The 25,636-nt window shown below is 57.3% G+C and overlaps 1 protein-coding gene across 12 annotated transcripts in view; it reads right to left on the bottom strand.

Moving 5' to 3' along the window:
- Window positions 1-3,791: 3,791 nt before the first annotated feature.
- The window catches only part of ATP2B2 (ATPase plasma membrane Ca2+ transporting 2), a 373,485-nt gene continuing 351,640 nt past the window's right edge, over window positions 3,792-25,636 (bottom strand). For 9 of the 12 annotated variants that reach the window (XM_067043444.1, XM_067043446.1, XM_059077715.2 and 6 more), the window contains 7 exons: window positions 22,857-22,963; window positions 22,200-22,391; window positions 19,879-20,092; window positions 18,042-18,253; window positions 17,779-17,886; window positions 15,837-16,019; window positions 3,792-6,905 (listed from right to left, as the gene is read on the bottom strand). In XM_067043444.1, the coding sequence (XP_066899545.1) occupies window positions 6,594-6,905; window positions 15,837-16,019; window positions 17,779-17,886; window positions 18,042-18,253; window positions 19,879-20,092; window positions 22,200-22,391; window positions 22,857-22,963 (1,328 nt within the window). In that variant the 3' untranslated portion in view covers window positions 3,792-6,593. Of the gene's footprint in view, window positions 6,906-9,723; window positions 9,779-13,791; window positions 13,964-15,836; window positions 16,020-17,778; window positions 17,887-18,041; window positions 18,254-19,878; window positions 20,093-22,199; window positions 22,392-22,856; window positions 22,964-25,636 lie in introns of all 12 variants that reach the window. The other 3 variants (XM_067043450.1, XM_067043452.1, XM_067043451.1) reach the window with 2 other exon arrangements.

Genomic DNA, 25,636 nt, shown 5'->3' with positions numbered 1-25,636 from the left:
AAACTAAACTGCCCCTTCCTCGTAGCTCTGGGATCCTGTGAGTCTGGCCCACCGGGTAGATTCCCCAGGCAAGGAAGGATCTCAGCCAGACTCCTGCAGCTAGAGCCCAGCACCCAATCGCCAGCTTCCCCAACCCCTAGGTCCCTGGCTTCCCACCGGCACAGTGACAATGCTGTACAGCTGGACAGAGCCTGGGGGGGGGGGGTGTCCCGTCAGCCACACATGGTCTGGCAGCCCTTGACCTCTCATGGCTTTAAGGAGTTTAGTGACCCAGGATGGGGTCTAGGCTTCCCTTGGGTGAGTCAAAATCCCTGTTTCCCCTCTTGAAACTGGAGGGAAGAGTCCTAGCAGGAGATGGTCACTGCTGGAGGGATGATGTTAAGGCTCAGAGGGTGTGATAGACCCAGACCATCGAGAAGCCTTGGAGAGGGTGTCGGGGAGTGGGTTCTTACAGCACTCAGGGCTGGACCTCCGGGTAGCAACTCACCCTCCACCCCCACCCCAGCTTTCAAGACCCATAATTTCCCTGTAATGGAAAAAGATTGCAGGGGTGGTGCAGGGGTGGAAATACTGCAGGGAACAAAGTGGGAGGGGCCCCTGGGTCTCCTGTTCTTCAAGGGACATCCCCTGATCTCAGATCTGTAGATGTACTACTGATTCTCTGGGTGATAAAATCATATCACTTCTTTCTGAGCCTCACTTTCCTCCAGTAGAAAGTGGGGACAATGACACGTTAGATATAATACAAACACAATGCATGGGACATAGTTGTTATTTAAGGAATTCCCTGGTGTAGGCAGCGAAGTTGGAGAGATTGAGGATTTAGGACAAACAGTGCAACTGCTATCCTATTCATTAAAGTATTTGCTGGTGGAACTGAAAAATTTTGAGTGCTGATTCTGGCATCAAGACTGCGAGGTATCAATACTGTATCCCCTACTTACTAGGTGGGCACACCCTTCTTCTCTCTGAGCTGCCGTCTTCTCTTCTGTTAAGTGAGAATTGTAATAATACCTCCTCTGGAAGGTTGATCTGGGGAGTAAATGGACCTCTGGATGTGAAACTGGGTTTGGGTTTGGAAGTGGTTGGTCCTACAGCGCTTGATCTGGGGATCAGTTTTCCCTGAGAAGAGCTGGGTTTGTGTGTGTGTGTGTGTGTGTGTGTGTGTGTGTGTGTGTGTGCGTGTGCGCGTGCACATGTGCAACCATCCACCTTTGAACCAACATTGGGACTGTCTCGTGGTCTGGGCACATTCTCGTTCTTTGCTGATGTCCACCAGAGGTGTGCAAAGTTCAGACTCTTAGTGTGCCAGGGTCCCTTCTGCATCTCCCTGTCCCCAGTGGGGGATGCCACCTACATCCTCTGTCCACATCTCCCATCAGCTCCCTCTGGTTGATCCCAGACCCCAAAGCTAAAAAAGCTTTCTCTAATTTGTGCCCTGACCTCCCAGACCCTGAACCTCCACCTCTTCTTTATCCTCCTGCGGCCCCTTCCCCCCAAGTCTTGCCCTCTGGGATTGTCAGCTGTTCCTCATGGAGGGTTAATGAGTCATGGCAAGTTGAACTTGCCTCCCTCAAATGGTGACTGTTCAAAAGGTGTGACTCGGCGGAAGGAGAGAGACCACCCCTGAGCCACGCACCCTTGGGCAGAGTGCCTCTCCCTCCCAGGCACTCGGTTTCCCTCTGAGTTCAAATCCACAGAGGGCGGGGACCCAGGTGTCCCACGGAAAAAGGCCTTGTGATGTGTACTGTGTCTGCATTTCCACGTGTGCATTTATTGTTATTGCTCAGTATAGTGTTGAAAAGGCAGACAAATCCCATTAATTACAAAGAGCACAAGCCAGAGATACAGAGAAATCAAGAGTGTACAATAAGAGCACAGTCACTTCCCAGCCCCGATTTTCCCAGAGCCCCCCAGAGCCCGGGTAGCTCGTGGAAGCTGGAGGCGGCACCATTTCCTCGCTACTCTGGTATAAAATATGTGCACACAAGAGTTAGCAAAGTGTGGCGACTACCCCCCACCCCTGCCCCGAGAGGAGAGGTGAGGAGGGAGAGCACCACAGGCGTTACAAAACAGACTTAGGGAGCCAAGAAGGGCAGTCCCAAAGCAGCCTTAAATATCTTGTTTTTGGTGGAGGGGGTGATGGCTGATGCCCAGGGCCTGGGATCCCCCTCCCCCCACTTGGGTGAACAGGATCTTTACATCAAAACCAGGAGAGCTTGCTTTGGAACTTGGGAAAGACCTGGGGATTTTCTGCTGTTGTTTGATTTCAGCCTTGGCTCTGGAGGACTCGGAAGCCTTCAGAGAAACGCAACCCATCTCCACCCCCCCACCCCCCCCACCTTCTAATGGTGCGATCTCGGGCCCTACGGAGAGAGTTTTGGGTGGCAGGCGTGTCACCGTGCGCGTTTGACAGCCTCCTGTAAGTAGAGCAAGGACCACTAGGGGGAGTCATCAGGGTGGTGAGAAGGTCCAGGCGAGAGATTGCTGCATCCCAAAGGACGTATCACAACTGCTGAAAACTGTGAATAAAGAGCAAGAGGTGACCCTCTCCCCACCAAAATAGTTCAGGAAAGGGAGACAGGAATAAACATTTCTCGATGAGGAGAATTGGTAACTGGGCTACACATTCTGGTAGCTCCAGGTCTGGGAGAGACCCCTCTTTCTCGCCTGGACCAGGGCAGATGGAGGGTCCACCTCAGCACAGCCAAGGTGGGTGACTTTGGGTCCCACACTGAGATTGGGTGGGGGCTTGGTGGTCTCTCCTAACGACACCCTGGCTTAGGGGACAGGTGAGGTGATGGGAGGACTATCTGGCTTCCCTCAAGATTCAAGATGCCCTTTTTATTTCTCCTTAGAGGGCTCTCTATTTAGTGAGCTGTGGTGGACAGTGCTTACAATGGTGGGAAGATGTTTGCAGCTACAATGAAAGGGCCCGATATTTGGAGTGAGAGGAGGGCAGGAGGATGCAGGAGTTGGCAAAATTTTAAGTTTACTTGGTAGATGTGAGAGAATAACCAGGAAATTTTGGAAAAACAAACAAACAAACAAAAAACGCATGAAGGGTATTTATCCCACCACATAATGAAACATTATATAAAGTGACAATAATTAAAACTGTGTGGTTGGTGCCAGATGAGACACCCAGATAAGGGAACAGAGGAGATATTTCAGAAATAGACCCAAGTCTCTCTGAGCTGTCAGGATGTGGTAAAGGGGGAATTTCAGCACAGTTGGGGAAGAGCGGCTGTTCAATAACTGGGATGTCCGGGCTGAGACAGGTCCAGGGTCCTTGTCCCAGTGCAGTCACTATCATTGGTCTGGACTCAGAAGCAGGGGGCCCTCCTTCTTGTCCACTCTCTGCTCTGTTTGGGACAAGGGGGCAAGGGGCTACGGTGGGGGGCTGGTGGGAGCAACCCAGGCTGCTGCTGAGTTAGGGAAGGAAACTCTTCACAGTTTCCTCCCTGTCCACCTCCAAAGGTGGGTGACTCGTTGAATGGGTTCCCCTGCTCTTCCGTCATCTGTTAGAGGGAGACAGATTGGTGAGCTTAGACATTGGAACTGAATCTGCTACCTTCTCCTGGAGCCCCTGTCCAGAGGGCAGACAAGAAGCTGAGGGGATGGTGCAGTCCAAAACCAGCAAAAAGTATACATTACAGAGTATATATTTACTATGTTCTGTTTGATGTCGGTTTTTGCCTTTTTTTTTTTTTTTTAAGACCACAGACATTTCAGAACCATACTGCGGAGTAAGAAGAGTCAGCAATTGAAAGCATCACCATTGCATAGTATTAAATGAACAGAGATGGTGAGTTCTTTATTTACAGTTATTGTCTAGATAAAAAAATTCATAAAAACAGATGAATGGTCATAAATTATGTACCCCCTAATGGGGTGAACTGCCAAACGTACCCCATGCTGCTAGATATAGGACGCTGAGTGCAAGCTTTATGTACTACAGGGAGTTCTGACAAACCAATCATTTCCTGTGTGTGTGGATGCGTGTGTGCAAGTGTGAGGGCAAGGGTGTGTGTGTGTGTGTGTGTGTGTGTGTGTGAGCATCCATCATTCCCGACAAGAAAAGACCAACACTGACGTGGGGCATTCTCGGTAGCTTCCACGGCTCCCTCTCTCCCGGGCTGGGTGCCACTAGGGGAGACCCCTCCTGCTTCCCTTGCGTCCTGGCTCCAAATGAGCAGGGAGCGCGGTGTGCAAGCGGGGCTTTCCTGATGCCATGGAATGAGGTCACGGACACAAGGTTGGAACAAAGCGGGAGATGGAGAACCTTGAAAAAGGAAACTACAAAAAAACACACCACGTTCCAAAGCTGCCCCAGGTTTTACAGGAGCGGGTCTTTCCTTTCTCGGAGGAGAACAGTGGGTGGTATTGGTCTTGGAATCCAATAAACATATGTGAGGGTGGTCACCCCTCGGGGGGTGCAGTTTCCTCTGCTGGGTACATTCAGAGATATTTCTTCACGACATTCAGGAGATGCTCTTGCGCAAAGAAGGTCCTCCTTCCAGGAAGGTTTTGCCAGGTGGGATGGGCTGACTTGGGATCCTAAACCCTCGGGTTTCTCCACAGCCATCCAGATGCAGGCCCTCCCAGCTGACTATGGCTCTTTTCCCGAGTGGCTCTCATCTTGTTTGTGGAAGAATTCTCTGGGCCTGGAGAAGGGAAGGGCCCGGGTGGACACAGAGCAACCGTGGGAAGGGTCAGTGTGAAGAATGCATTTCGCAAGCGAGGCAGAAGCGTTTGGTTTTCCTTGAAGCATGGGACATCATCGATCATGGTATTCAAAATGTCTTTTGCACTGTACAAGTTTATGGAAAAAGATCGTATGCTGAAAAGTCTCAAAGCAAACTTTGTATTAAATACAAAAGTCCTTTTATGAAAAAAGCTGATACCCACAAAGTGCTTAGCAGTTAAGAGGCTGACATACAATTAAATAAGCTCTTATTAAGTGGGATTACTAGTGCTGTTATTGTCTCAGGGAAAAAATAACCACCTTTTTCTCACCCGTGATACTGTAGGGTTTCAGAATGGCTTTCTGTCTGGGAAAGCAAGACTTGCTGTTCAAAGGCTACAGTATATATTGCGACCACAGGAAGACAATTTGGTTTAAAAAAATCACACTGAATACATCTCAATATACACATCATAGGGTTCGTCCGGATCTAAATAGTGCAGAGGAAAAGGCTGTTCTTCTTCAAAAATAAAAATAAAAGCAGCAAGCCGTAACGATCCTCATCCAATATGCCAACAGCTCATTTGCTGCAATTTATAAGGAAATAAGCCTCTAAATTACTAACCGAACAAAAAAAATCAACACAATAGCATTTATAATATTGCAAAACTACCTCAGTCTCTGTACAGACAGCGCCAGAGAGAATCTCTGTTTGAAATGCTCTCAGTAAACTCAAGTGAGTTTCATTGAGAGAAAAGTCTTCACCCAGTGCTTTGCCAACCCCGTCACCCTGGGGCCGGGCTGGCCATCAGTGCTTTGAGCCCAGGAAGACTTCTCTCCTCCTCCCCCTTTGTCTACGGAGCGCGCTGTTGGACCCCTCAGGATGGATACGCGCTAACATTTGGCTTCTGCCTGAGCCTCCCTCGGTAGTGACGTTATTGAACGGAAGTAGCAGGCAAAAATCAGAGCATGGCTATCGTAAGACATCAAGGATGCAATCCAGGGACGTGTCTGTCAGGCTGAGCTGTTTATATAGCATCTCAGCCACCAGTGTTCTTAAACCGTACAAATAGCCGAAGACGTTATCTACAGGTTTGTAAACAAATTACATTCTTCTTTTAGGACATAAATAAGTTAAAATAGAGCAATTTAAGCAGAAACAAGGCAACATGCCGGCAAAGAAACTTTATATATCCATGTGTATATATTTATATATTTATATATATATATTATATATATATATATATATATATAGACACATATATATCTGCCCATCTATATGGACGTATACAGTCTTTGAGAAGTATACGTTGATATAGATACAAAGAAATGGATATAAACTTGTGAGTGTCTGAAGTTCTTCGGTTCCATTGGTGCAAATTTACTAGGCGAGTTAAGCTCTGCAATTTCAAAAAGTTGTTAAATTAACCTATACAACTGAGACCATGCCGCGCAAGCATTTCAAAAACTCACAGACCAGTGGAGTGGATAAACAGTCTCAGAAAAGAGTCCGTCTGCAGTTCCCGCCTACGAAAACAAACAAACAAAAAAAACCCCCCTCCCCAACCCCCCGAAAACCAAACAAGGGGAGGACCGGAAGTGTACAGTACATTCATGCAGGGGACACGGCGCCGGGCGGGTGCATGGCTGGTCCATGTCGGGTGGGAGCCAGGAAGGGCTAGTTCTGGGAGAAACCGCTCACTCCCTTAAGCCCCCGGAGGAGAGCCCGCCCTCGCCTCAAAGTGAAAAAGAGTTCAAACAGCATCGCAGCCAGAAAAAGGGTCTGTTGGGTGGAAACGGTTTTCTCGCCGGTATTTGGTTTCCTGCTGTTGCTCGTTGCTGCTTGGGTGAGTCGGCTGCCTGGACGGGTGGGTGCCCGGGAGGTGGGTGGTGGCGGGGTCCTCAGCTAAAGCGACGTCTCCAGGCTGTGGATGGGGCTCCCTGGACTTGAAGAGGTAGCTGATTTGCTTGTGTCAGTCGTCAGGTTGATCCCGCTGTCGATGGCGCTGTTGTTCTTGTTGAGCGAGGACGGCGGGCTCGAGTTCTGCTTGAGCGCGGCATCTTCTTCCAGGTCGGTGTCGTCGATGAGGGGAATGTGGGGCTGTGAATCTTCGACCCGGAATTCAGGATGAGCCATGAAATTATGGATGGAGGTTCGAGACTCAGGCTTTTCTAGACCTTCATAGAGAGAGCTACGGAACGCCTTCACGACGCGGATCTGCAAGGGAAGCACGGGGGGGGGGCGGGGTGAGGAGCGCTGGCCCCGGGGGCGGGGGGCCGGCGGCCAAGCTCTGGGGGGCTCGGAGGAGGGGTGGGTCGGGGACAGGGGTTCGGGCACAGCAGGTGGCTGGAATCCACAGTCGCTGGGTGTCGCGAGCACGGAGAGGAGAGGGAAGAACGGAAGCGGGGATTTAGGGTGTGTTCATCCGTGAGGTTTTAAAAATTGCTTGGGTTTGGGTAAAGACTACGGTATTAGGAGGAAGGAAGGCCCATCGTAGCGATGCCGGGCAACAGTGGTTAGAGGAAGCTTAGTCCACTCCAGTGGGCACCCAGACCTAGTGAGAGACTGAGCCTTGTTAACTTGAAAGCAGAGGTTCGACCATGCAGAAGGGGAGCGGGACCAGGTGGGAATAAAGGAGGAAGGAGGAGAGGCTATTTATTTGTAAAAAAAATTAACCTTAGAGAAACCACACGCGGTTAAGAAACCACACGACATGGAACAGATAACGTGTCACAAAACAGAAAAGGAACACAGAGGAGAGACGGATGAGCCGGGATGAGAGGGGACACACGAGGGCCAAACGGAGAAGGGAGACATCAAACCGAAGCAGCACAGCAAACCGAAGCCAACTCGGGGCCTTCTGGGGTGCAGAGCAGAGGCAGCCAGAAAGCACGAAGGAGGCAGCGACTGCTGACGTTCAGGGGCAGGAGCATGCTACGGTGGGAGCCACACGGCACACACAGACAGACACACGGCTACACTTGGAAGCCTGGACGATGTGAATGGAGGTCGTTTGTACCCAACGGTTCTTCCCTTCATGCATTTGGGAGGTAAACACTCGAGTATAGACTCAAAGCCCTGGCCACTCATTGGAGTTGGCTCTGGGGTCCCTTATTCCCTGGGTTTTTTTTTTTTCCTTCTTTCTTTTATTTGTGCTTTGAAAACACAATACCAAAAAACGAGGCCAGAATCAGAGGGCCAAACCCAGGCCCTGGGTAGGGTTCTAAGAGGGTGTGGAACTGAGCCACAACACAGCAAGTTCTGTCATGTTCGGTGTCTCAGTCGGAAGCTGGGTTCCCTGAAGAATGGAAGGAGGCTGGACGCGGAGTCGCCCAGGCCGGTGGGCAGAGAACTGGATCCAGAGTCAGGAAGACCCGAGTCTGCGTCCGGGCTCCGACACTTTGGGTGCCTTGACCGCGGGCGAGCCACACCACCGGCCTGGCCGTCCCCTGTCCCACCTCACGGGGTGCACGGGAACCAGACCCTCACTTTGAAGAGAGGCATCCCTTCTCTGGACTCCTGGGAGGGGGAGCCAAGCCTGCCATCTCAAGGGGCCGATGGGACTCGGGACAAAGGCGCCTCCTCCTCTCTTCCCAGCCCCAACTCAGAGCGGAGCCAGTGGCGGGAAAAGCAAAGCAGCATCCGTGCTTCCAAGGAGCAGAGCCTCAGCCGAGGCGGCCGTCTTGGCCTTCCCTCCCCCCATATCACAGGCCTGTAGGGGGACAGAGGACTGGACAGGGCAGCTGTGGGGAGGCCCTTGTGGTCCCAGGATTTGCGGAGCTAAACCCAGAGGTAGCTCGTTGGTGGGGCTCAGGGGAGAAAGCCCTGTCCGTGGGAGTGAATCTCCAGAGTGACTGTGGCTGATGGTTTTAAGTGTCACAGCTCAGGGTTTGCTTGACTGTTTCAGAGAGGAGTCTTTCTAGAGCACATCATAAGCTCCTCTGCCTTTTAATTTGGAGAACACAGAGAAGAATTTGAGTTTGTCAATAAGCCTTCTTGGTCTTGTGTAAGACCCCACAGTTTTGATTTTTTTTTTTTTTTTAAGCTTTTCTCCTTTGCTGTCAGCCATCGCTTACTAGTTCTGACTTTCCCTCGTCTTCTCAAAAGCATCTCTGTCCCTTCTCCTTCTCATGTGCTACGGGCAGGGGACTCCAGGGGAACCTGCCTGGTGGAATCCTGCTTTCAGCAAGAGGCATCAGGTGCCAAGCGAGAGCCAGCCAGACGCCATGCATTAGTGCTGGTTCTCCGTGGTGGCCATTTGGCTGCTCCGAGGTTTCTTTCTCCCTGGATTCCCTATTGGTGGCTCTGTAGAGATGATTCAATAATCTGATCTCCTGATAACTGGGCCATTACTCCCTTGATTAAGTGAAAACAACAAAAAAGATGTTGCAGGCCTCAGTTTTCTTAACTGTAAAATGGGAATAATAATGATCATTGTAGCTGCTCAGCCCAGAGCCTGGCTGAATTGCAATAAGATGCCAGCCGGGAGCGCCTGGTGGAGGAGGAGGGATGGTGGCAGGACCCTGTCGTGTGACTGACAACGCAGAGGGGATGACACACAATGAGATGTAGGCCCCTCGCCCTCCCCCTGGAATGGAGACAACAGAAAGAATGAACTGCTCTGGACAAGACTGTGGGGACAAGACTTTTCGGGACACCCCGCCACGGCCATCTCAAGTCTCCACTTCGGATCTCTCGCGGCTGAAATGGAAAAAAGTATGGGAAGAAACAAAAGCTCTTCCATTTCCCCTCCCTGCCTGCCTCGGCGATGGGCCTTGCTGGCAGCGGCTGCACTGGGGCGTGGGGTGAGGGCGAAGAGAGGGAGGGCCTCGGTCTGTGGGCTTTCAGACGTTTTGGTTTCATCAGCACAAAGCGGGTGGGGAGCCCCATGCCCGTGGTCGGTGGCTCTGAGGAAATGCATGGGCCCCGGTCTGGGGCGGGTTCGACATACTCGAATGTTTACCCGGCTTCAAGGAAGCCAAGAGTCTGGGATTGATTCACATTCATTTCAGGCTCAAGGTTAAAGACTCACAACCTCTTTTAATTTCACTCTCTCTTGCTGAACTCTGTGTCCAGGGTTCTCTAGCCCTCTAGGGAAACAAACACATGGAATATTCAGACAGCAGAGAGGTCTGGGCTCCCCCCCAGAAGCAAGCCATTTTCTCACCAACCCAATGTTGCACTAAGTTAGTTACCGGAATGCTAAGGAGAGGTCCAGCTTCCTTTCCTTCCCTTCTTCTTCACCTCTCCCCCTAAGAGATGCAAACTCCTTGCCCTAGCAATCCTCAGAACTGGGAATCTGAAGGGGGCAGTGGGATGGGGGATGCCCTATCTAGCAGGGTACGGCGTCCAGAAAGTGGCCGGTCTGGGGTTAGGAGTCGGATGCTCTGGGCCTGGTTGGTTTGAAGGCACAGGACCTTCACTCATGAACATGGAGCGTGCTATGAACTTGCTAAGTGCAGAGGTAGCTTGAGATGGGTTAGGAATTTGTGGGAATAAGAGAGAGGAGCTCTGTAGCTTGGCCTTGGATCTAAGAGCTAAATGCCAATTCTGTTGCTGATCAGTGATGGGAAAATGCCTCTCTTCCCAGTCCCTGCCAGGCTGGTGGAAACTCAAGCAGAGGAAGAGCTTCCCTGGCCTTCTAGACCCCAGAGGATTGGCTCTTTTTCACTGGATGAGGCTGTGGGAGTGCGTACGGGTTCCACGGTGGAAAACTCAACCTCTGTGGGCTCTAGGTCTGTGGGCTTATCTGGGAAGCGGTGTGGGTGGAGAGAAAAATGAGGGACTTCGGAGTCAGATCTCTTGTCACTTCCATACTGTGTGATCTTGGCCAAGTCATTTCACTTCTCTGAGTCTCAGTGTCTTGCTCAGTTAAACGGAGGTCCTGGCAGCTCCTCCCTCTTCACATTTCACTTGTGAGGTGTATGTGGAGTGAAGAATGTGCTGAACTGCTTTGGAAAATTTGGGGTGAGGCTCAAGTATAAGGCATTAAGGGTGTGCCATTGCGTTTCTGGGAGAAGAAAAGAAACTCGCTTTTGAGTAAGTCAGAAGAGGAAAGCCAGGCAGTGGACCAGAGTTTCCTCCCGATCATTCCAATGGCAGTCTGATCACACAGAATGTCCTGTCACTGCATGGCATCTGTCTGCCTGGGGCCCTCCGCCTCCCAGTGGTGCTGAGGGAGGGATGTGTGATGTGCCGGGGGGGGGTTTCCTCACCCCAAGTCATGAGTCAGAAGTCATGCACACGCCACTCTGCCCCAGGACTTGGTGGTCACTTCTGATAGCCCAAAGGACAGCGGTTTGACTCTTTCCAGGGCACAGAGAGCCCGGGTGTTTTCAGCTCAACAGGTACCCTACTCTACTGGAGAATCCTGGGAAGAAGATACTGCTCACGGGAGGCAGGGGGTGGGGGGAGCCCACTTCTCCACCCACCCAATCGGGGACCCCTTCTCTTACTTCTTGGCCCCCTGCTTCACACCCTGTGGGAAGAAAGCCTTCTGGCTTCTGTAGGGACCCTGCCTGGTATCTAGAGGGCTCTCAGAGTCCTTGGAGACCAGAGGAGGTGACATTGCTATAGAAACTCTTCAAGCAAAGGAGGAACTAGGGGATATTTCACATCGTGGCTGTGTTGACCAAAATGTGTCTGTTGAAACCACAGAGGTTGGGATCAATTTTGGAACCAGTACCCTCAAGCAAGGGGATGCTCAGTCTTTTTTTGAGACCCCATATGCCCAAGAAAGGGTCCCAGAAGGGACCCAGAATCACAGGCTGGATTCTACAATTGCAGGTAGGAATGCAAGATTCCTAAGGAGGCGTGATGCCTGAGGGAGAGGCAAGATGGCACTTGGGGGAGGGAGTCATGCTTGATCAGCCCCTTTGGGTCCTCTGAGAAAATGATGGGTCAGGGGCAAGGCCTCGAGCACCCTTCTCAAAGGCTGTTCCAAAGCTGGGTCACCATGGGATAAAGGGATTAATCTGGGCTAGAAGGAGATTGGCTTAGAGATAGGAAGCAAAGGGCAGGCAGAAATGGGCATTTCTCTGAAGGAAAAGTGTTGAGAACCACTTGTCACAGGACTGGCCTTATTGAGAGGTTGTATAAAGGACAGAAGAAAAGGTTCAAGATGACTGCGCTCTTTCTCCGAGACTGTAAGAGCTAAGCTGTGGGGTCTAACCAAGGGAGAGGCCGCAGGGGCCCGGGAGTGCCGCGGGCTCCGCGCTGGCCAGGGCGAGGCACCCCGCTTCAAGAAAGAGGCCGAAGCCGGGAGGATGAAGACCTGGGCCCGGACCCGCAGGCCACCTTCTGGCAGTCAGACCGGCCGGAGGGCAGTGGAGACCCCGAGAGGAAGAGATCCTTTCCCCAGGTGGCTCTCCAGCCCTGAGCACTTTCGGTCTCTGCACTTCAGGACGGGAGGCAGCACCGAGCAAGGCTGGAACTGGGCTGACTGACGCAGGAGTAGGGCAGCGGGGGCGCGGGCCTCCCACCGAGACGAGGGCTCTCCGTATGGAGCGGGAGAGAGTGGGAACAAAGTGTCTCCTGCTCTGAGACGGCCTGGCAATGACTTGCCGGTGACAATGCCTCATGGGAACGTGACTCAGATGCCATCTGCTCAAACGTGGCCTCACTTCACCTCGGCTCGTCTGGCCTCCCCATTGCTGTGTTTTTGTGCTGCTGAACAAGCCCAGGGGCTTTCCCTCGTTTCTGCAACCTCCCTGTCACTTTGTGTACTTGGTGGGGCTGCACCCACGGAAAGGTCGTGGGACGTGAGCCCACGCCACCGACAGCACCGTGTGGCTTGCGCCTCTTGTCCAAGGGCTGAGATGGCATCGTTCTCACCCAGCACATGGTCCTCTCCTGCCCGGTGGCAGAGATGTGTGTTTTGGGTGTTCTGTGCTTGGGAGGGGGCTAGAGGCACCTTATAAAGTAGCAAGAGGTGAGGCCTGGAGTCTCATCGAAGAAGCCCGAGGGCCGGCTGAGTGAACAGACAACTTGAGAGGACCAGACTGCAGCTCCCTCGTGGTCTAGGAGGGGCTGACTAGAGACAGGGAAGGGAGGCAGGTGGTAAATCGAAACTCCTTGTGCCCTCTGGGGCCTGGAGCCACGGAGGGTTCATAAAGATCTAGACAAGGCCAGAGTTGAGAAACTTGGGTCAGAAGCCGTGGTGTGAGGAGATGAGCTCGAGGGAGGGAGGTGATGGAGGGGGTCGGAGTCCCAGGTGTCCCTCCAATGAGGAAGGAGGAAGCCACAGGTTAGACTGGGTCCCTCGGGCCTGCTGGCAGCCAGCCAAGGTGAGACCCCCACTGTTCTCTACCTGAGGTCAAGTGGAATGGGTCAGGAGGCTTGTCCCTTCCAGGAAGGGCTCAGGACTTCGCTGTGCTCCAAGCCCCGCTGCAGGGAGGAGTGTGTGTAAGGTAGCTGGTGCTATCATATGTACGAGGAGAGAGGGCAGAAGGGGCTGAACTGGTGGGTACGGGGCCTCCAGGCTGTGATCTCCTTGGGGGCCTGGGTCCCCTGACCGACTGTGACCTCTGATCTACAGTGACCCCTCTGGGTTGGACCTCACTGTGGCCCCTGAGAGCCTTTCCTCCCTTGACCCACAGTAACCCTTGGCCTGACTTCGACCGCAAGAATGTGATCTCCCGGCCAACTCCGACCCTGGCCCTCAGGAGCCCGGCTCTTCCTGACCGGGTATGACCCTACACTGACTGGGATGCTCCATGCCCCCCCAGCCGACTGCTCCCCCCCCCGGCCACCGTGACCCTGTCGGGGACTGTGACATTCGATCACTGAAACCTCCCTGACCGACGCTGATCCTCTGACTGACCCAGGCTTTTTGACTACTTGTGACCCTCACGACCCCGTGACTGCCTGGTCATAACCCCTGACCCTGACCCCAGCCGACCCTGGCCCGCTAAGGGACTGCCACCCCGTGCCTGGCTGTGGTCTTCTGACCGCCTGGGACCCTCCTCAGTGGCCGGGGCCCCTCAGCCCCGTGGGCCTAAGCACGACCTCCTGCCCCCCGAGTCCCTGGCGCCCCAGCCCCTGCCCTCCTGCCCGCCCGGCGCTGGCGGCGGTGGCACCCGAGGCGGTAAGGAGTCACACTCACGCCCAGCTGCAGCAGGAGGAAGGCTGGTCGGAGAGGAAAGAGCATTGGACAACGACACGCGACTAGGGCTAGAGAGATTGGCTACGTCCTGGCTCTGGCTGGTGACGGAGGATTGTCTCCGCAGGGCTCCCTGAAAGGAGGCCCCGCTCTTGAAAGTATTGACTACTTCAATCTGCAACGGAGGAGAGAACGAGACAAGTTGCGAAAAGAATGGACACGACACAGCTACACGACTGACAGGCGCCAGGCCACGAGGACAGCCGCAGCCACGGCAAGACAGCACGCCACTTAGACCAAAACGACAATACCAGGCACGCTCCAAGGCTCTGAGGGACGTCTGCTCAGCTCGGGCACCTGGGGTCCCCAGGGCCCGGTTGAGGGGGGAGCCACAGGGGGCCGGCCTTGGTCCTGCTCTAGTGACTCAGGGGCCAATGGGCTGGGCTGGGGGCCGCAGGGGGGGCGTTAAACACGGTGTTTGGAGGCAGAGGGCGTGCTCAGCCCTTGGGACCAGGCGTGGAGCCAGAGCGGTGTGCTGGGCGCTCCGGGGTGGACAGACCCCGGCCCAGACCCCAGCTCTATCACTTACGAGCTAGACGACCTTGGGCCAGTCGCTGCCCGGTGGCAGTTTCTTGTCCTTCAGAAGGGGCAATGCCACCTACCTGGCAGGGTTAGCTGTGAGGGGCAAAGCACTGGCCCGCTTAGTGGTCTGTGCGAGTCAGGCTAGACAGGACTCGTGTTCACTCAAGAAACTACAGTCCCGCTGTCCTCCTCAAAGGCTTTGTGGCCAGGCTGGTGACAGCACCAGGGCAGTGTGTGTGTGTGCTGAGAGCTGCCAGGCCCTCCGGGGAAGTGGGGGGATAGGGGCTACCCGGAGGGCTAGTCCCGGAGCCCAGACTGCTGTCTGTCAGGAGGCTCTGGGTCTGCAACCTGCTCCCCCGACCCAGCGCCCAGAAAGGGCTGTCTCCTGAACCTCGGGCACCCCTAAAACTAGGTGCGGGGCACACCGACCTCTCAGGGGGCTGGGAAGGCCAATGAGATGATGTTTGGGACAGTCCCTGTAGGGTGTGAGGCAGCCCAGGCGACCCGTTTTTGTTGCGCTCGGTGGAAATGCAGTGGTAGGCCACGTTGGACCGCAGGACCGCAGGCCCAAGGTGGGGGACCCTGATGCACCTCCCAGAGCGTGGTGGGGGCAGGCTGGCCATAGACCGTCCCAGCACAGCTGTCCCAGGCCGGCTGGGCAGGAGACCGAGCCTCTCTCCGTTGCCTGGTCTGTCTGTTCCTCATCCTACAGGGCTGTGAAAGCACCCCGAGAGCTGCAACGCTGACTCAGGGAGAAGGGCCGTGTGGGAACACGGGGGCTGCATGTTCGTGGCGTGTGTCACGTGGCGGCCACGCAGTCCCGTTCTGAGGCAGAGACCTGCTTCCGGCCGGACACACATCCCGCACGTGAGCTCTACATGTGTGTCCTTGGGGTGCGTGTGCGTGCGTCTGGTGTGTGTGCGTGGAAAACCAGGCTTTGGTCCCCAGAACTGACTCCGTGCCCCAGTGGGGGCTAGGAGAGTGTCTGAAGCCCCCCGTGGAGGAAGGTGTACGTGCGTGTGCACAAGCCCGCACCGCAGGGCTGACCACGTGGCCGGGAGAGTCTGGGGCCCACCCCGGCCTGAAGCTGCCAGTCCGGCCTCACGTGGATCCGTCTCCAGCTTCACCCGACCCTGCTGGCGGCCCCCCAGCAACCCTGGCAGGAGCCCCTCACTCACCTCAGCCCTCAGGGTCACCCCTCCCCGACCTTAGGGGCACCCCCCGCCCCCCGGCCCAAAGCCCACCGTGGGTGTGACCCCAGTCCGACCCCGGCCAGGTGGACGGGGAGGCAGGGCCTTCCCGAGGAGGCCGCTCTTCAGCAGCCACGCAGAGCGTGTGGGGGGGGAACATGGGTGCACAGAAGGCTGGGGAGATGGTGAGAGCGGGTCTGGGCCCCCGCTAAGCCCCTCGTCCCCATCACCACCCACCCCGCCAGGCACGGGCCCAGCTCCAGGAGCCGCCTGTACCTGGGTCTGGATTCGGTTCAGGCCTCGGAACCACAAGATCTGGCCCCGCCGCAGCTCTCGCTCGGCGTGGTCTATCTCCTCCACGTCTTCATTCAGCTCCTCCTCCGGGATCTCCTCCTTCTGTGTGAGCCTGCCCGCCTCCTTGAGGAACTTGAGCCTGCTGGTTGGGATGGTGGCGATGACCTGCAAGGGGCCCAGCCGTCAGCGGAGGGGCTCGGCCTCCCTCCCTCCCTCCCTCCCGCTCTTCTTACCCACTGACCTAGTCACGTTCGACCCACTCCTTAACTCATCTCACCCCTTCCTCAACTCAATCTTTAGATTTCTTTTAAAGTTGCTTCTTAATTCACTCACTCATCCAGAGGCAGGGGGAAATCGTGGGAAATCTGGGGAGTTGGACACGTGTGACGTTGGATACCCCAGACCTTACAGATCCTATGACCTTGGGCAAGTCATTTAACCTCTCTGAGCTCCGGCTTTCCCATCTGGAAAGCTGGGAACAGTTCTCAGAGTTGGAGATGGTGTGTCTAAGTCCCTGGCCCTCAGGTCTCTGGCTTATTCTTCCTGAGGTCACTGGGTCCTGGGGTGCCCAGCCCTGGGCAACAGGAGCTCAGAGCTTGCGTGCCTTGGGGGCAGTCAATCCTGGGACTCTTGGAATGGCTGCCTCCCGGAAAGGGAAGGCAAGATGGGAGGGGGATATGCCTTTGTTCTTACTCTTCCTCCAAAGGGCTTGTCCGTGGGGCTGAGGCCTGAGCGGCAGGCCCCGTGGGGAAGCGGAGGTGGCAGAGGTCAGAGGCCCCTGACATCTCCTCTAGGGACTGATGGGGGCTGACCTGCGCACTCTCAGGGATTGCCTGGGGGTTGAAGGTGGGTCTTGCCCACTGGCATCTTCCTTAGGTGTTAGGAACCTGCTCATCCAGATGCCGAGCGTTCCCTGAGGGATTGTCCAGTGGCACAAAGATGCCCAGGCCCTGAGGGTGCCCAGAGAATGGACTTGCTAAGTCAAGTTTATTAACTCTCCAAAGAAGCTCCAAAGTTTAAAGAAGACTGTTCTGAGTGAAACTAAGTTTTATTCTTTACCTTCTAGTTAATTTCTCTCACTGGAATTTCCCACTCTAGCCTGGGAACAGCTTGAAGGCAAGGCCAGCGTCTTAGGCCTGTTGGGGCCCCCACTGCCTGGACCCAGCTCCGGGTACCATGTCCTGGTCAGGTGTCTCTGAGCTGCAAGCTGTGAGTTCCAGGATGGTGCGTGTGCGTGTGTGTGTGTGTGTGTGTGTGTGTGTGTGCATGCGCCTGGTTGGAGAACGTTCTGGGGTCATGGCTAGAAGGGCCCCTAGAGAGGATCCAGCCCAGGTTTCCCCGAAGCTGGGGAGGGGCCCCAGATGGCTGCAGACACAGCACTGTGATGCAGCACGGTGTGCCCCTCTCACGTTCCCTCCGAGCTCTCTGGAGGAGCCTCTGCTTGGTGTCACAGCACCTACTAATGCTCTCTACGACAAGCCGGCTTCGAGCTCTGAGCCTTGGCTGGCCGTGGCATCTAGTTAGAGTTTAATAACATTGTTCTTGTTACATTTTTGGGGGTTAGCTTCTGTTTAGGGCAAGTAATACTGATTTTCCAATCATATCTGTAATATAAGTTACCTTTTGAAATACATTTCAGTTAGAAAAACGGATGTGACTCAAAGAAAGTATCAAGTAAATAACAGGATCAGCGGGGTGTATAGACAGAAGCAAAAATCACACTGGCGATACCCAAATGACCAGCATTCGGCCAACCCCGCCGTTGCTCCGGTCCCCAGAGACGGGGAGGCCCTTGCCCGGGGCCAGACAGCTAATCCATGGAGGAGCCGTGGCCCACCCGTTCCTGGGGCTCCTGGATTCCCCGTCCAGTGCTCTTTCCCTTCCCCTGCCGAGGGGCCCCTCCTGCAGCTCCCCCAGCACTCACCTGGCCCCAGACAAGCTCTCCTAACCCGATGAATATGCACCACAGCCACTGGTCCAGCTGCAGCGGAGAGCAGCTGAACGGTTTCCCCCCAAACTGCACGATCACTATCTGGAAGTCACAGGGAGCAGAGAGAGAGAGAGAGACAGAGGGACAGGCCATCAGGGGCCAGCTCGGAGGTCCGTGCTCTCAGGGAGCTGCTGAGGGGCCCCGGCTGCCCGCCGCTCTCTGCCCACCCCGGCCAGGTCAGGGAGGGGGCCCGGCACCTGGATGGTGAAGGTGCCCAGCACAATGGTGCAGAAGATGGGGTTCCGGAAGATGCCGTCGAAGACGTTGCGCTCGCCGTGGATCTTGCGGGCGTTGATCTCGTTGAAGAGCTGCATCATGACGAAGGTGTTGAAGATGATGGTGTAATGCTCGGAGGGCGGCGAGTGCAGGGGCGCGTTCCTCCCGCTGTCGATCTGGAACATCTTCTCGCCTGCCAAGCCGAGAGGGCGGGGGCCGGGCTGAGGGACGGAGCTGGGGGGACGCCTGGCCCCGCGTGGGGGCGTCTTCTGAGCAGCCGGGTGGCTCACCCAGATGCGGGAGGTGCTCTCTGGACACTGGGCGGCAGGTGGGCCTGAGCTGCGGGGTGTAGGTGGAGGGGTAACGAAACCCTTTCTCCTCTAGGGGAGAAAGGCCTTGGGTGGACTTGCTTCCACTTTTTCTGCAGAAATCTGATAAAGATGGGAGGCCAGCTGTGCTACAAGGCGACAGGGCTTATACAAAGCAACTCCTGGTTGGCAAACTCATCCGGACTGGGAGGACATAGGGCGGCCTCGGAATACCTGGCGGGAGGCCATGGCTTTGGGTGCCCCCGAAAGTCTGGCTGCTTGTAACTGAGCACGTCTTTGCTGAGACCTCTGGAAGCGCAAGGGGCTGTTACAGGAGAGACCAGTTCCTGCATGGAGGCTGGAGCTTCCAGGCCAGGCTGGCTCTGGACTCACCCAGGTGGCCTAATTCCCTGTCACAGGAGCTGCCACGTGGCGGTGTGCGGGGGACACAGCCCCGGGCTGCTGTGTGGACGCCCACCCACGGCATGCCTGATGCCGTCCTGCGTCCTTTTGCGAAGCTGCACGAGCTGGTGCTGGGAGGGCTTGTGGGGTTTTCTGAGTGGGAGGATCTGGCTGAGTCCAGGACCGCCCGGAGCAGGCGCACAAATGGGGAAGCCAGCGAGTAGAGCAGGAGCCCCCCACGCCCCCCTCTCTCCCCAGCCTGACAGCTTTCTCCGAGTCTCTCCTAGTTCTGCACTCCCCGAACAGCCTCCAAGGCTTTTCGTGATCATCTTTGCAACCGTCCTGCCAACACAACGGAAGGAAGGGAACTGCGCTTTGAGGAATGGGATCGTGCCCCATCCCCATCTGTACTCTGGACTTGGAGGGCAAGGGCTCGTTGGCATTGAAAACCCAGCTCGGAGAGGCTCTGGGGACTCCGAGCTGGCCCCAACTTGCCGTGCGGCTGTGGGCCAGCCCCTGCCCGCCTCTGGGCCTCTCCAGGTGCCAGGGGTGGGCTTCGCCCGGATCATCTCTGAAGCACCCTGGAAGCCAGGCCAGTCTTAGAAGCAGCGAGGGTGCCACCTCAGACCGGCTGCGTGCCCTCGGGCAAGTCACCTCCCCTCTCTGTGCTCGGTGCCCTCATTGTCATGGGGGTTGGTGGTAGAGGGTCCTAAATACAAGTGTTGTGGAAACGGCTGGCGGGTAGGCAGGCATGTGGCTCTTTTCTGAGGATGGCGTGCTGAGGATCCTTCCAAGCGTGGGAGCAATAAGAGAAGGGGCTGGTCACTCCCCCTAGAGCTCCAGGCTCCTGTGGGGCTGGCGTGGGGGCACCACCTTGCACTGTGTACGCAGTGTCTGGAGCCGTCATCCGTGGAAAAGTCTCGGGCTTTGGAGTCAGCCAGACCTGGGGCAGGGCCAGTGTCTACCCGAGATTTGCTGTGTGACCCTGAGCGACTAACCTCACCTCCCTAGGCCTCCATGACCTCACCAGCAAACAGGCCGGCAGCTGTGAATCCCGAGCGCTGGGTGTGGGCCATGGTGTCCCCGGAGGGCAGGGCGGGGGGCTCACCGACAAAGAGCAGGGTGAAGATGAGGGTGAGCTGGTAGACGGCGTGCCCGAGGATGTTCTTCATCATGGTCCGCGAGATGAGGGGCTTGTTGCGGCCGTATGGCTTCCGCAGAAGCAGGGCCTCCGTGGGTGGTTCGGTGGCCAGCGCCAGCGAGGCGAACGTGTCCATGATGAGGTTCACCCAGAGCATCTGCACGGCCTTCAGAGGGGAGTCCTGGGGATGGCGAGTGGAGAGGGGGCTGTCACGGGGAGGCTGGCCCACCTGCTGCCCCGAGGTGCCCGGGGTGGGGCTCATTGCTGAGGTGTCGGCAGCTTCCCACCGGAGCCTGGAGGCCGGCTCTCCCCGGGGGTCTCCCTCGGCTGGCCCGCCCCCTGGGTTCCAGAGCAGGCGTGGAGCAGGTTTGCTCGGCCTGCCCTGGGGAACAGCCCAGACCCGCCCACTTCAGACCTGTCTTCTCCCACAAGGAGAAAGTTGAGCCCCGGGCCCCGACGGCCACCAGTTCCACAGCCCAGGCCCCGTAAATATAGCAACATCCCCGCCATCTTCCCTCCTCCTCCTCTCCAGCCCCCCCCACCCCCCATCCGCACGAGCCTCTCCTCCAGGCTAAGGTCACGACCTCCCACAACCACAGACCCCACCTCCTCTGCTTCCTGCTGCCTCTTTCCCCTCCACCACCAATGGCTCGGGCCTCCCCTATCCCACAAACAATGCCTGGGACCCTGTCCCTTTTTTTACTACCACCCAATTCTCTTTACCTCTTATGTTTACTTTAAGCAATTATTATGTGTGTCTATGACGCCCCAAATAATGTATTTTCTTGGTAGAAAGTCTGGGCAAGTAAGGACCAGAAGAAGCTAAAAGGCATCAACATTCACCATGTACGGGTGCCCCCCGTCCACATTCTGCTGTGGATCCCCACACTTCTCTCTGGCTGAGACGGGGGTCACATATTCATACTGTCTGTGCACAGTCGTGTCACGTGGTCTACACCGCCTGAGCACCTCCTTCAGGAAGCCCGCAGGTCCTACACACCCAGCAGCCTGGACTGAGCTGTCTCCTGAGGCCCCTCCGCCCACGCCTTACACTCTCACTCACCTCCTAGATATTTATCGCGGCCCCTCCTCCAGGCCACCTCTCCCACCTCTGCCGGGCTCAGTCACACTCCCCACTCCCCTCAGCTTCCTCCTGGCCATCAGCCTCCTCTATGCACTTTGGGGTCAGGGCCCCCATCTTCCCACCAAGCCCTTCACAACCCTGCCACCAGCTCAATCCAAGACCTCAGGCAAACTGACGGTCCCCTCGGCACCTCAGTTTCCTCATCTGGCACCAGCTGGTCTCCAAGAAGCCGGCTCCAGTGGGAGCCGCTGTCCTATGGGAGTGTCCCTCAAGCCACCACTAGAGGGAGCCTCTTGCCCACAGAGCAGGCGACAAGGCCCTTAGGAGCAGAAGGGACCCCCCACCTCCACCCCTCCCTAGGCACCCCCCAGGGCTCTCACTCTCAGGGCTGGGGTGTTGGGTGCTGCCACGTGCACCCTCAAAGGGCTCAGAGTACAGCAGAGGGGACAGCACTCCCAGAGCCACACAGCTCTTCAGGGCAGTGCTGGCCTCTGGGCCTCTGGGTGCTTTTATGGGCAGGAGCTTGTCTGCCCACCCGGTTCTGGGAGGCGCCAGGCCTCGGAACACCTGCCCTCTCCTGGTCGGCCCCTGTTGGGGTGAGGCAGGAGGCTGCGGGAGCAATGGCAGGTGCCTGGCAGGCCCATCCTCTGAGGCTCGGTGTCTGCCTCTGTGAAATGGGGAACTCCACCGGTCCCGCCTCGTGAGGTGGGTGAGGAAGCAGTGAGGCTGCAGGTGTCGGGGCCTGCCTGTTGGCTCCACGAGGCCCAGGAACCCAGGCACAGAGGCCTTTCCCAACGCACTCCACGCCGGAGTGGAGGCTCCCAGGGCCCTGCCAGCTCCGCGACCCCAGCTGGCTGCCTGTCCTGCCCCAGCCTCTCTCTGGCCTTTTATGTGGCCAGGGGACCTGCCTTCCCTTGAGGATCACCTCTCCTGCCTCTTGGAGCAAGGGCCAGGCCTGTGCCTGGGTCAGGCAGATGTGGAGGTGGGGCTGGCATCTCCACTTGCTGGGAGACCTTGGGCAGATCCCGCCACCTCTCTGAGCCTTAGTTCCTGCACCCTGTGGGGCTGGCGCCTACGTGGGTGGGTCTGTGACGCAGCTCCTGGCCCTCAGCGTGCAGGTGTGACGATCTGGGACACCCCGTGTGGGTGTCCGCCCTCCCCAGGCTTTGGCCTGCACCATCCTGCCGGCCCCCGGAGGACCCACCTGCGTGATGCAGGCGCCCGTGAAGGCCACGATCACGGCCACCACGTTGACCGTCAGCTGGAACTGCAGGAATTTGGAGATGCTGTCGTAGACATTGCGGCCCCACATCACCGCCTTGACGATGCTGCTGAAGTTGTCGTCTGTCAGGATGATGTCCGAGGCCTCCTTGGCCACATCTGTGCCTGCGATGCCCTGTGGGGATGGGGACAGGAGCCTGGGTGGGGCGACCGGAGAGGCGGGCAGCGCTAGCGACAGTGTCCTCACCCCTCCACCAGCCCCCGCACACACCCACCCACCCCCGCACGGCCAGGCCACACGAGGCACGCGTGTGTGTGCACACACAGGTGCACCACAGCCCTGCTCCTTGCAGACCCAGCCCTGAGGCCAGCGGTCTGCCTTCGGGAAGGGGGGCCCTCCACTCCCTCCCCCTCCCTCCCCCAGACCCATCGCTGCAGGAAGCCCCCTCTACCCTTTCAGGGAGACCCGGAGGCCAGGCCAAGCCTCAGGAGTGCTGGGAGCATCCGGTGGACGGAGGGTGGGAGGAGTGTGCACTGGGGGTGATGCACTCCCTGCCGGAGGCGGTGGGGCCCACGCCCCCCGAACCCCCTGCCTGCGGGCTCCTGCCGGATGCTGCCCCGGGCCCCCGTGAGCTCCTACCATGGCAAAGCCCACATCGGCCTTCTTGAGCGCGGGCCCGTCGTTGGTGCCATCCCCCGTCACGGCCACCACCTGCCGCTGCTCCGTATGTGTGCTGTCGATGATGCCTGTGGGGGAGGCGAGCATGTACTGAGGGCCCTGGGACTCCCAGTGGGGCGGGGACGGCCTCCTCTCTGGCCCGGGCCCCGCCACCCCCTCCCGCCGAGCTTCTTCCCAGCACCCGCAGGGGACGTGGGGCCCCTGAGGCCGGGGCCGGCTGCGGCCCGCTGTGGTCTGGGCCCGTCGCCTCTCCAGCATCCTCTTTGCTTTCCGCAGCCCGTGGCCACAGCGGCAGCCACCCCGGCCGGACGCACCTCCCCTCTGCCTATACCCCAGGGGCCCCTCTGTCCTCCTGGGGCACCAGGGTTTGGCCGGGGGGCCTACTATCTGCTCCCCCAGCACCTTCTGCCCGGGGGTGGGGCAGGCGGTGTCAGTCACACCCGAGGAGGCCTGGGCTCTGCCATTTGCCAATGGCTGCTCTCCAGACGTCCGTCCTCAGTAAAATCTTCAGCAAATAACAGAGTGAACAGATGACACACGGCCCCTGTCACCGCTCTGCGGCCAGTAGAAAAGGATGCGTGAAAGAAGTCGTCACTGGGTGTGTGTGGAGTTTGTGGGGCCCCGAGCACAGACATCCACGGCAGGACAGAGACTCGGGTGTCAACCTCCATACATCCCTGTCCCATTCCGCACGTCAGATGCATCACTGCGTCTGCGGGTCCTATGGCCCCGAAGCCCCACTGGGATCCTTACCCCCCCTCCCCTCTGCCCAGCCCACATGCAGCGCCTCCACTCCCCCTCTCCCTAACACCAGGCCCCCCTCCGATCTTCACAGCAGCCCCAGGGCCTTTCTCTCTGACACCTGAGTCTGAACCCGGCCCCCAGCACCAGCTGACAGGCATACTCTCACTGCCCTCGTCTCCGCTCTACCCACTTGGTCCTCCGTGGTCACACCCCGCCCATTCTCTGATCTCTTCCCTCCCCCAGCCACCCCCAGTCTGTGCTTCTGCCGCAGGAACGGCTCTCCATCCCACGCAGCTGGCCACCTGCCCGTCTCTGCACAGGCTGTTCCCTGGGCCAGCCGTCCCCGTCACCCAGTCACCCGGTCTCAGCCCGGATACTAAAGCCTTTGTGACACCCTGAGGACCCCCGCCCACCCTAATCAGGTCACTGTAGCTCCCACACGTGTGTCCTGCAATTGGCAAACGGCAGCAGCCTCTGAAAGGAGGGAGTGAGTTCCCTGACCCGGGGCACTGTACCCCCAGACCCCGTCTCCCCCCAGCTCCCTGCAAGGGTCAAAGCTCCACCCTCTGCAAGGGCTGGCTTCGGGCCGTGTGCACCGGAAGTCCTCCTGGCCGCTCTCCCAAGCTGCTCCGCTGACCCGGATTATCCAATCTCTGTGCACTTGGCATTAGAGGCCTTCACCCCGCTGGTTCCCTGGGCCCGCCTGGGTGCTTCTCCGAGGCAAGGAGGGGGCCAGTTTTCCCCTGGGGCTCCCCAGGCTGGCCCAGCTCTCCTACGGCTCCCGACGGAGGGGGGAGCTGCAAGAGCCCCTTCCCCCACACCTCTTTCCTCCACCAACTGTGCTGACACGCCCCGCAGTGCATGGTCCCCGGGGACCTCCCCGTGGCTGACTCCTACGGTTCCTGTCCTGTCTCTGGACCTCTCAGCAGCCGTTCACACCGTGGCTCACACCTTCCCCCTCGGCAGGCCTCCTTCCTCGTCCTGCTTGTCCCCCGACCCCTCTGGCTGCCTCCTCTTGGTGATGGACCCGCTGACAGGTCTCAGCCTCTGCTCACCGCTCAGGTGGGAGGTTCCTGGGTTCAGCGGCTCCTCTGCTTACCCCCACTCAGCACACCCCACCTACATCTTTACCGGGGGCCAGCTCTCTCTCCTGAGCCCTGACTCCATGGACACCTCCACTTGGATGGCAGAGGGCCTCCAGCTCGGCCTCCTAAAGCAAGTGCATCAGTTTCCCATCAAATCAGTCCCTACTTGTGCGACTCTTGACACCTAGCTGTCCCCTTGTAAACTATGCAGCAGGCTCTCAAGCAGGTATAGACTGAGCAGTCCTGGACTCCCCTCTCCCCCATCCCTCCACCCCATCTGAACAATCGCGGGGCCCAGGTCCTTCCTGCCCACAAAGAGTTCTCAGACCCGGCCCCTTCCAGTGTACCTGCACTCTCACCACCCCCGCCCAGGTGTCACCGCTCACAGCTGGACGATCCTGTCGGCCTCTCTGCTTCCAGGCCACTCTCCACACAGCGGCAGGGAGGGAGCTTTCTAAAACAACATTTCCCCTTCAAGGCCCTCCCTCGGCTCCCCCACCTGGGCTAACTGCAGGTCACCGCTTGGCGTTCAAGGCTCCACGTGATCTGATGCTGGCACCTCCTTCTCTGGCCTCCTCCTCTTCTCTCTCTCTCTCTCTCTCTCTCTCTCTCTCTCTCTCTCTCTCTCTCTCACTTGAGGCTCCAGCCCAGCCAACTGAACTTCTTTCTAGTCCTTGAAAGTGCCTGGAAATCTCTGCCTCTGGGCTTTCATAGTGCAGTTCCCTGTCCTGCCTGAAACACAGGCCCTTCCCCCTGCCCCCCCATCCCACCTTCCACGGCCTGCAATATGACACCCTCCCCAGCTCGAGTTAGAGGCCAGCAGAGGGCCCAGATCACCCTTCTCTCCCACCAAAGCAGCCTTTAGCTCTACGTAGGGAAACCACCTATTCAATGTCTGCTGGATAAAACCTG

Source organism: Kogia breviceps, chromosome 10, assembly GCF_026419965.1.
Source record: "Kogia breviceps isolate mKogBre1 chromosome 10, mKogBre1 haplotype 1, whole genome shotgun sequence".
In the NCBI taxonomy this organism is placed as follows: Eukaryota; Metazoa; Chordata; class Mammalia; order Artiodactyla; family Physeteridae; genus Kogia; species Kogia breviceps.
Note: the sequence above shows the minus strand (reverse complement) of the source record. Positions and strands in the feature narration are given on the sequence as shown.